The sequence below is a fragment of the Betta splendens genome, chromosome 9, assembly GCF_900634795.4.
Source record: "Betta splendens chromosome 9, fBetSpl5.4, whole genome shotgun sequence".
NCBI classification, from domain to species: Eukaryota; Metazoa; Chordata; class Actinopteri; order Anabantiformes; family Osphronemidae; genus Betta; species Betta splendens.
The window spans coordinates 27743282-27754536 of record NC_040889.2 but is presented as its reverse complement, the minus strand read 5'-3'; the positions used below and the strand labels follow the sequence as shown (position 1 = coordinate 27754536).

Sequence of the window (11255 nt, the reverse complement as noted above, 5' to 3'; positions counted from 1 at the left end):
TAATAAGGAATTCACAGCTTCCTTTTAACGTCTTGACGAGTCTCTGATTTACATCTGTTCACGTGAAACTGCGTGTGTGGGTCGATGTGCTCCAACTATGCGCTTGGGTGAGTTGTCGTGTTTAAGTCCCACTCAAGGAAACAGCCTCCGTTTGAATTTGTCAGCCGCCGTGCGCCCTGACGAGCGCCTTCCTGTCACCTCCGGCTCTTTGCTCCATTGAGCCCAACAGGTGCTGCTCAGTTCCGCAGCCTCCAGGTGACACCTCTCTGGACACGCGCCCCCCGTAAACAGCAGCAGCACCATCCATCACCTGCACAGAACCTCGCCTCATTCATCACCTCAACGAACAGCGCCACACGCCCTGAGGTCCATCGCTGTTTGCTCTGCTCCGCCTCCAGCTTCACTGACTGTTACATAACTTCACAGACAGCAAAGTTTAGCCTCCTTAGTTTTGTTGAGCAAACGTTTTCCGGCCGGATGCTTTTCCACGGAGGATTATTGCATTCACCTCTATCAGTGCATCCACGCGTCATGGCTTTAGATTAGGAAAAAACCGACCCAACAGGAAGCAGAGGTTCCTCCTGTCATGTCTGAGTTAGGCCCTGACACCTCCATCGATTTCCTCCTGAAGTCAGAGAGGAGTCAAAGATTTGAAACATAAAACCTCACAGTTATCGCCGCATGTCATCAATCTCTATGCAAATGTTTACGATATTTAAATAAAACAGGGAAATGCTTCGTCCCTGTCATCTACTGAGGTTTGAAGTTCGAGAGCTGTTTGTCCACATTTTAAAATCACCTCTACTGTTAAACACGTTATCAAGTCGAAGTAAAAAATGTCAACAGAGAGAAAAATCACGTCTGTGGTTGATTAAAGCGACCTTCAACTGGAATCCACAAACACTTACTTCATTTAAAACATGATTAGAATTTCAAACTAATGCGTTTATCACATCTTCAGGTTTTATTTTTCATTTCAAGCCTCAATTGAATTTTGAAAATGTTTTACTTAGCGAGTACTAAACTACTACTACTACTGCGTTTGAAACACGTATAAGTTGTAGTTATTGTGGTTCCAGTGTTGTGCAGAGAAGCTCAGATGTCAAGGCCCGGTCCAACCTCACACACGGCCGCCCTCTTGACACAAGCACAAAGGAGCGCTCTCCCCCGTCTCCCCCGTCTCCCCCACGTCGCCTCCTAAATGAGAATAAATGACGCTGCCGCAGACATTACAGGCTCCTTTTCAGCCGCACCGTTCTTCAGATTCTCCTCAGAATAGACGGGAATAATTACCTCCATTTATCATAACGGGCTGTGGGAGACTGTGTGGTGGAGAATTCCACCGCGTTGTCTTTCAGGTGACTCACTGACATTTAGCGAGTCGGATGCAGAGCTCTACCTGCTGCTCTTAAACCACCGTTCAGCTGATGTGTCCACATGAGGAGACAACAGGTCACGGCTGCTGCTGGGACTCTCACACACACACACACACACACACACACACACGCACACGCGTGCACACACACACACACGCACACACGCACACACACACACACACACACACACACACACACACACGCACACACGCACACACACACACGCACACACACACACACACACACACACACATTCCACAGTCGTCCATGTCATTGCGTCAGCGACTTCCTGCTTAAATTGTGCATCTGTTACGAGAGCAGACCCTCTGGTTTGCGTTTGTACCTTGTCTCCAGATTCTGTGAAGCACGTGTCTGCAGCCGCGACATGCGTTTCCGTCGCGTGACTGTATTTTCCAGTCAGTCCAGAACCTCCACATTCACGGCGCTTTCCCATGCGATGCTTTGTGTTCTGTCGGCCCACGGAACCGACGCACAGATTGGGAAATTACACAGTGGGGCGCCGAGCCAGGGTTTGCCTGTATTTACCATACATTTCAGATGAAGCGCCGGCATTATCACAGCGGGGGCGCCGGGAGATCCGCGGGTCTGCTGTGAGGACGCATGCAGCACATGACAGCGAGGACCCGAAGGCTCGGCTTCGGTTCCAGTTCTGTGCCTTCCCTTCTCCAACATCTTAAAGACATTTAATTAGTCATGTTTTTGACACATGCTCTGTCTTTTGTTTCTATGGCAACTTGTAATTACATTTTTTTGTGCCTCTTGGCAGACGCGTCGATGCTGAAACCTGTGCGCTCAATGAATGTGTCATAAATTATGACTGTGTTTACAGCCAATATTTGTGTAGATAGACTCCTGCATACATCGTGTCATCGCGTCAGAGGTAAATGCACACTTTTCCATTTCCTGCATGTTTGTGGACCTGTTTGGATTTGTCCTGCACCTTTACTCATATCGACTGTCAGCATCAGCTCGTTGTCATTTTGACACAGTTGTCTACAAATTGCCAGAAACCATTAAAGCTTTAATATAAACACTTTAAGACACGACTCACTTTGCAAATACAAGAAAAGTCACCGGTTTCCAGAACTTTTCCAGGTTTATAGCTGGAGGCAGACGCCACTCACCTACATGCTTTAGCTTTGCATGCTTATTAATGTTAAATTGTCTAAGAGAACAGATGTCATCTTTGATGTACACACGCTTTTTAACCAGTCCTGTAATTTAGCCCTGAGCCGCTTTCCCTGCAAACAAGCGCGCAGCAGGTGAGACCACGAGGAGCTGCAGGAGCGAGACAGATGTAGTAGGATGACATCGCTCTGCATCTGCAGCCACGCTGGGGAACGAGCATGAAGAGCACAGATCACGTCCCGAGTCACGCAACGAGAGAAAGAGCTCACTTCTCAACTCCTATGTTTAAAGTTCTTGCCTGAATCTTTGTTGACGCATTGCTTATCTTGATTTTTCTGTTTTACCCCCTTTCCTCTTGTGTCTCACACAAAAGAAACGGTTACATGAAGACGCTTGACGCAAAACTACAGCAGGTGAACTTTGTTCAAACCATGTGATTCATGATTCATCAGCAATCTGGCGGTTCTGAGGTATTAAAGGTAAAATTACTCCAATATCACAAAGCTGTGAAAAGCGAACGCAGCTTCTCTGTTAAACGCTAGAAAAACACACCGAGCAGCTTGATGGACAGAACACATCACACAGTCCAACCTGCACAATGTCCTGGTGCATCAATAGGAGCAACGCTAAGATCTGCAGCAATTCATGCTTGTCTGCAACATCTGATGTAGACGAACCTTCAGAACCGGTCATCCAAATACATATACAGTATGTATTTAGAAAGTTCACTTCACTTCAACTGAGCCGTACTCTATGTTTTCCGCTTTGGGTTTTACACTGTAAAAAGTTTGACGCATGTGGGAAGAGAGCAGTGATTTCCTCACATACAGGACAGTGTGACAAGCGTAATCCTTCTCCTCTGATCCAAAACACGAGGTCCGTGCGAATTCCCTGTGTAGCTCCTGGGTGAAACTGAATATCTGGAAAGACCCGTGGGCCGGAGCGAGGCAGCGAAGCAGCCACAGCGTTTCATGCAGAATCTCTCACTTCAAAAGAAAACACCCACACTTTGTTGGCATTGAGATCGACTCGTAACCAACAAAAACCAGAAGGGTCAGCGCAGCGGCGCCGGAGACAGACGAATGAAAGCAACCGAGGGCGACGGCGCACATGGAAATGCGCCGCTCGCTCTTCGTCAAGGTCATCGGGCAGAATCACGGTCTGAACTGATGAGCTTGAGCTGGTTCCTCGTTCCTCGGCTCCACAACGCGAGGAGGACGATTAGTCTGTGTGGTGTCAAACCCGAAAAGCCCGTGGGTGGTATGCAAGAGCTGCAGTGCTTTAGGTGTGGGAAGTCTTTTATCCAAACTATATCACATTTCACTGAACTCCTGACATTTCTGAATATTTTATCTTGTACTGAACAGCATCAAATCTGCAGCTCATGAATTCTAAACATTTTTAAGCTCAGGACACCAGGAGGAGACTGCTGCTGGACACATTCATTCACAACGCTCACTTTGTGCAGGCGGGTTGGTCAAACACGCACGTCCATGTTTAAACGCGTCTGATCTTGTCCTGAAAGATGAAACGTTCCCACTCCCCTCAGGCCCATCGTAACCTCTGACCCAGAACCCGGCAGGGATTCTGCACAGAACTGATGTAAGGCTTAAAGTAAAGACTTCTACTCATGACACTGGAAAACATCATGGAGCATAGACACCAAAACATGCACATAAACTAATTATACTGCAACAACTCACCAAAGTACATTCATTTGTCCATGCGTCACATTCCTCTCTGTTTAATTGCAGACCTTGACCTTCGGCTCATTTGCTCTCTTTACATTACTGCTAATTCAAACCATTCACATCTGGTTGCACTGCACTTCCTTCTGTTTGTGCTGCAGTTTCAGCTGTGTGACGGCGTCGGCCGTATCAAAACACACCCAGGTGACATTTCACTATGAGGAACATTTTTTAGGAAGTGGCCTTGTTTTTAAATTTGTACGATAAAACCCCAGACAGATAAGACTTTTCAAAGGAGCTGCAGCGCTGCATTAAAACAAGATGTGATAGGAGCCTTTGAACACCTCAAAGTGTTTCTCTACAAAAACCTCAACAGCAGCAGACTGAGCAAAGACTTTGAAATCCTCCTGCATTTCAAATTGCTCAATATGATGGAAATTTTGGAGGGAAACCTCCTTTCAGCGTGGCCTTTGATGACTAGTGAGATGAAGGCGCCTGCCTGCTGCTAAATGCTCCTCCTGAGTCCACGGCGATCAACATCTACACGAGGCTGCTTTTACCTATTAGAGGTTCACGACCAATTTACTGATTTCCAATCAAGCCCAACGAGTTCCACGAGACCAGCACCCGCTGCCAAATGAGAGGATGAGTCCACTGGTGCCGCCAATCCCTGCAACTTATAACTGGATTTGCACAAACACACATGAATTCAGTCGTGGATGCGAAGGTCCTTAACAATTGAGTGGTTGAAGGGAGGAACCATAAAGGATCATGGAAACATCTGTGAATGCATCAGAACAGTGATTATTGATTTGATGACGTGACCAGGCACCCGGGCTTTCACATTCTTCCTCTTGGTGGCTTAGCATCCCTCCAGGAGGTTCCATCCTATCGCTGTTAAAGGCTGACTGACTGTATGGGAGCGTGCGCCTCCTCCCATCTGCTCCTGCCTCCTGTAAAGTGGCTGCCTGGCGACGCGGTGACACCGGGTTCCTCTGTGCCCTGAAGGTCGGGCTTGTCATTAGCTGTGAGGCTCTTGACTGCTTGGTCTCACTTAACTCACAAGGCCTTTGCAGAATAATTGCCGTAGGAATTCACCTTAGGCCCAGAAACAGCACAGAACACAATGTCTTCTCTAAATACTATCATCTTAGTTGATTATATGCTTTAACTGCATAGTACAGGCCCTATTGTACAATTCTGTGCTTTCGGCACAATTCAGTTTGTTGAATAATCGTCCGTCACAGAAGCAAAGTGAACTGCAAAACTGGTAGCAGTTAAAGTAAATGAATGTCTTACACCCTTTGGACACTGATCCCATTCCCTGTCTGACAGGACGTCTGTCATTACACTGATTGTGTCCAACAGGGAGGTTCATGAGCTGAAACCTCCAGTGCTTATAGCACAGAGGGTGGTGCGTCTCTGTGGGCATCAAAGCGAGCTCAGTGTTGAATCTGGGGGTTCAGCAGCTGCGACAAAGACAAACATCATGTCACGGAGTCGTGCCCGCGCTTCTGTCAGTCCTGCCTTTGTCTTATCCAGCAACACCAGCTCAAATTCTGTTCTGTCTGAAACCATTCTCATGATGCTCGCTCTTCATTGAATGTTGTCCACTCTGTTCGTAGATTGTAGGACTTCCTGGTTTGGTGACTGGACCCAAATCTGAGGAGTGGAACTGGTCCGAGCAGCTCGTCTGTACACAATCAACATCTGTGTTTTGCATTTTAATATTGGATGTGTGAATATATTTATATTAGTTCCAGACTGCAGCACCACATATATTATGGTGCAGCCAGTGTCCAGGCAGACGCACATATAGTTAAAGGTTTGGGTGATATCCTCTGTGTCCATAAAAACTCTCCTTTTAGCAGCTGTAAACATTTTAATCTAAGACTCGTTACTTTTGACATGTGATGGCTATAATAATTCTCTGCACATGAATACTAACATTTAAAATCCTTAAGATTCTGCATGAGAAGACTTGAATCCAGAACTCAGAACTTTCAAATGCTTCACAACGACATTTATAAAGTTTCTTGCAGTGGTAATTAGCGGCAAATTTGGGGCTGTGCTGATTTTACGGGAGCATGAGCTGATCTGGCATTTAATAGCAGCAATAACCAGAATGCAGCAGGTTATGTTACGTTACTTCTGCTTCCTGTAGTGAAACAAACGTCGTCTAAACGGTGCTGGAAGCCGGTGGTCGCCCACTGGCTTCATGACCCCGCTTTGCATGAATATATATGTGATTAACAGGCGAACGTGACATGAACACGGATGTGCAGGATTCTCAGCTCTCATCTGGTTGGACTCGCAGGATGACCTGTGTTTCATTTGAGGTGCAGTGTTATCCTTCAAATTGCTGCCATGAGCTACAACAGAGGCGCGTCAGGCGCGAAGCCGGCCTCACTCAATATCAGGAGAATAAAAAATTAGCTTTCCAAATTTACCGTCCAGCTGCAACGTAAGCTGCGATAATAGCAGCATTAATGATGTCTCGGGGCACAACGTGAGTCAGGGTGTTTTTTAAACATCAATCTCGCCCTAGAACTGAGTGAAAGTCATAAAACATGAAGGAGTTGGTTTAATTGAAATGCAGCTCAGGTGAAGATCAAGTGGTTTCACAGTTGGAAGGAAGTTATTTTTTCCATATCCACAGTTTGGAGCACGCAAACAACACTAAAGGGAAACGATCCTCACACCAACAATTCAATGTATCACTTCAGGTTTTTATTGACAAGCTGTGTTGTCTTCTGGACAGTAGCACAAAAACACAAATTTTGTAACAAGGCCTGCAAATCGAAATTCATCGACATTCAGTTGAACACCAGAAACTAAAGAATTTCTGGAAGGGTAGAAAAGTTTTATAAACTTTATTGTACAAATTATACAAATGAAGATCTGTTACAAGCTTTATGGTAGATATGCTCTTTGAGTTAGGACAGTATTACGTCATTCATGGAGAAGTGAAGCGATGATGATGAGGCTGGAGATGTGATGAGTCCAAATCAAAGCCAGGAACCTGGAAGGAGAAGCGTCGCCGTGTGTGATGACTGCTGAGAGCAAAGCATGTTGGGTAAAAATGAGGCAGAGCGTGTGATGTAGACGAATGGATCCGTCGTGTGTCGTGTAAAAGAAGGTTGTGCTGTCTCTCGGTTTGACATCATCCTGTACTTCCTCAAGTTTTGGTGACTTTTAAACCTTGAAAACAAAAAGCGACAGAACTACTGAGCGAAGCCCTTTCTGTAACAGTCAGATTGAGAAGATTTGGCTCCTGGACGGACTTCACGGTCCACGGGAGGCTCTGAAGGAGCGGTTTAACGCTTTGGAACACTTTTTTTTCCATCAGACGTTTTGCAGTTATGTGTTTTGTGTGGATGTGCAGCATCGCGTTTGTGGAGCTGGAAGGAGTCAGTGGCTCCGTTAACTCAGGGGTTGGTGCTGAGAGCAGCTCCTTCTGGGCTCTGGTGCTGCTCCCTGTGTTGTTTGTGCTCCACCGTTTGATCTCAATGGGGTCCTGTTAGTGGAGTGCACGTGGGAAGGTTAAGAGGAATAAGATGAACGTCTGCCCACAGTGAAGGCGTCAGCGCTTCACAAAGGAAGGACTTCCAAAGCAGTCTCTCTTTTCAGTGAATGTAAAGATTGTGCAGGTTTCTGCATCAGGACACGCATGCTGAACAATCGGGTGTCCATGTTTTGCAGTTTCCTGCAGAGCTGCAGGCAGAGCCCCGCGCTGCTCCTTTAAACCTGCCTGTCCACATGTACGAACGGAGAAGATGTATCGAGGCGACCGCTCCTAATTGATTGCTACAAGGAGACCTTGAATTGGGAGCGCATGATTTTCAGGCTTCCTCTGTCAAATGTACAGGAAAGAAGCTTCCAGCGCTGCTTGCTGTTTAATATCAGACCTTGATTAGCAAGTTTGGATCAAACCTTATTGAAAGTCGTTGGCCAAACAGATCCAAACGAGCCCTAAATCAATGTCAGGGCTTCAAAACGCAGACTAATTGTGTTTGTTTTTGATTACCAATAGAAAAATGTTAAATACAACCGAAGGCTGTCAGGAAGCATTCATTGAGTCAAATAAAGGGGCACTTTTTTAAAATCTGTTTCGTCTCCTGCCCTGAGGTCAGTAGACGCCTGCGTGTTGGAACTAAACGCAGCTCGGTGTCACACACACGCAAATGTGTGCGTTTGAGGAGCACATTCCTCAGAGACGAACTCCATCAGTCGCTGCATCTCGTGCAGATCCATTTGTTAGTGCGGGCGCTGGTCTGAACGTAGCGGAGCATGTAATGGAATGGTTCTCATTGGAAGGACTGGTTCAGCGTCAGCGTTTTTCACCCCTCCCTCCATTTTCACACACCAGATAAATAGCTTTTATTTGCACTTGGATATTTTCCCCTTCAGTTATGATGTTGAGGCAATTATAGAGCCGGAAAAGTTGAAAAATCCAACTAATGATATTCAAAGGCTTTAGAAACTGTTATATGATGTGTAAGCTGAAGTTGAAATGTTCCTGTAGATTCTGATGGAAAAACATCTCAGACTAAATTTCCTTTCAGCCTACAGGTCTGATGCCATTTTCTCCCCTTTACAGTAACAAATGTTGTAACAATTGATTTGAAGTTCCTGTAAATTTGATATTTTTCAGAAACTAATATAATAAAATTATCTGGTATTTTGTTCTTAAGGTTTCCATAAAAGGCTTAAGGAATTGATGAAAGATGAAAATTCCCAATCATTAAAAAGAAGACACCAGCTTTCTGTCAGAAATGTGAGAACTGGAAAATGAAGTGTTACAGGAGAAGCCTCTGATGACTTCACATCACATCATAACGTCTTAACATTGCATTGAATGCCTCAGCCCCATTGTTTGCCACTTGCCACTGGTTAAACTGGGAAAAAGCGGCTCAGAAGCCACCGAGCAGCAGCAGCTGCTGAGATGCCCTTAAACAAGGCACTTCACCTCCTGACTGCGCACGCAGTTGCTTGGTGGTCGCCAGCGTGAATCTGAACAACTGGCCAACATTCAAAAGGTTGTGTCTCATCAGCTCTGCCCTCCAGTGACTCAGGGCGGCGTCCACAGTGCATGGTGCCGGTTCCCAGGAACTCCTGGGAGCCAACGCTGTGGACAGATGCAGTCTAACGTCACCGCATGCGTCCTAATTCCTCTTTTGCATAATTTTCTGACTCCACATGTTGTAATTGCAGTTGTGTTGTAGCAAAGCTGATGTGTGAATGTGTCCCGGGGGAAACACAGCAGAGAAAATGATGGTACACAGTCATGATGGTAGAAAAAGACATGTGCGGCTGAGGATGAGCTGAGCAGCATGGAGGATGTCGTGTGCGTTTGGAAACTCCCCAACAGAAAGGTGACTTTTTGGGAAAGGGCTTCAGGCATAGAGCGGAGAAAGGCCTCTCTGTTTGAAAGTCTGCGGCGTGATCTGTCTCCCACTCTGGCAAAGTGGGCCAACACCGAGCGCTAAAGGGTCCAATCAGGCATCAGGGTCGAGCGCATGTGTGTGAGCTAAGGAGCAGGACGGGAAGAGGACGGGTGGAAGCAGGATGGGGGGGGCGGTGGCGGATGTCAGCAGAGCTGATGACGAGCTTCACGCAAACACGGTCCCGGCGGTGCCTCAGTTACAGCCTGGAGCAGGAGAGGGAGGGAAAACAGAGAGAACATTAAAATGGAAGCAGACGAGAGCAGCGTGCGGCAGCGCAGGACGGCCGCTGCCGCACGCTGCTCAGGCAGTCGGCCGACGGCGGCGGCACGCGGGGTCACGCCAGACGCCCAAAACGCCCAAAACACGGCCGCAAACTGGGTTTGAGGAGCTGGAAATGAACCGTGCAGCCTGCGACCAGAAATCACTGACAACGTGTAGAAGCCGCTCAGAGTTTACAGATAGTTTTAGTCCAGGATTTTATTCATGTGTTTGAATCCCTAACGATCACAGTCTTTACCTTCGTTTAAAGTGCTTCCTGTCATCGCCGCGCTCACGTTTGGTTCCAGCATTTACGGACCTGACTTATGTCACGCTTGCATTTTTGTCTGCGTTCCTTGAGGCGCGTTGCTCAGCGGCCCATTGGAGAACCAGTCACTACTGAGCTGTGGGTCGAGAGCTGACGACAGATGGGCCCTCGTTTGTTTAGTGCGTCTGCAGCGTCTGCAGCGTCTGCAGCGTCTGCAGCGTCTGCAGCGTCTGCAGCGTCTGCAGCGTCTGCAGCATCTGCGGGTGAAAGGAGCTGAAACCAGGAGCTGTCTAGAAAAGAGCTGCGTTGAGTCAACGGCTCAGGTTCCGGGTTTTCTACCCGCTGGGACCTGACTGGTCAGACTGGGTCACGCAGGTGCTGTCAGGTGTTCACAGACTCAGCTACTGGGTCGGAACCCAGCAGTGAACCCGGTGCTGCTCAGGTCAGGATTCAAACCCTGCATCTAAGGAAGTGGATGGAACTGCTTCTGAGTGGCCCATTATCTGCCAGATGGGCCGGCGTGGGGCCCGCTGGAGGCAGCACCGGGTCACAGCCTCCATCCTCTGCCATTATGTAAGACTTATTCTTGGGATGGACACTTTACGTCAGTGTGTCTTTGCCAAGTGTTTGCCAGGCTCTCCGGCGCTTGGAGGCTCTCGAGCTCGATGAGAAACCGGCGCTGCCACAAACGGGAGCAAAGAGTGGGTCAAACATCTGCACCTGCTTCTGCTGTCGCATGTGTGGTCCTAGTGTGAGTGCGTCCTCTGACTGAAGCCCGGGGGCTTCATTCGGCTCGGCTGTTGGTTTAATAAAGCCCGAGCTCCAGGGCATCCCCCTTGAACGCCCTCTCTCTCTCTCTCTCTCTCTCTCTCTCTCTCTCTCTCCGTCTGCATCCTCTGCTCCACTGAAACGCATCTCGACCACATTAAGGCCATGTGGGTGTCTTCAAATGAAAAGCGAGAACCTCAGCGGCGGCGTGGAAGCTCCGTGAGCTGTTGTCTGTGTATTAGAATACATCACGCTTGAGAAGATGAAGCGCTGAGGTAATTAGTCTAATCAACCTACAGTA

At 47.5% G+C, this 11255-nt stretch overlaps 1 protein-coding gene across 1 annotated transcript in view; it reads right to left on the bottom strand.

Moving 5' to 3' along the window:
* Window positions 1-6921: 6921 nt before the first annotated feature.
* The window catches only part of ksr2 (kinase suppressor of ras 2), a 57294-nt gene continuing 52960 nt past the window's right edge, over window positions 6922-11255 (bottom strand). Inside the window, exon 22 of the mRNA XM_029160950.3 lies at window positions 6922-9863. Within this exon, the coding sequence (XP_029016783.1) occupies window positions 9857-9863 (7 nt within the window). The 3' untranslated portion in view covers window positions 6922-9856. The remainder of the gene's footprint in view (window positions 9864-11255) is intronic.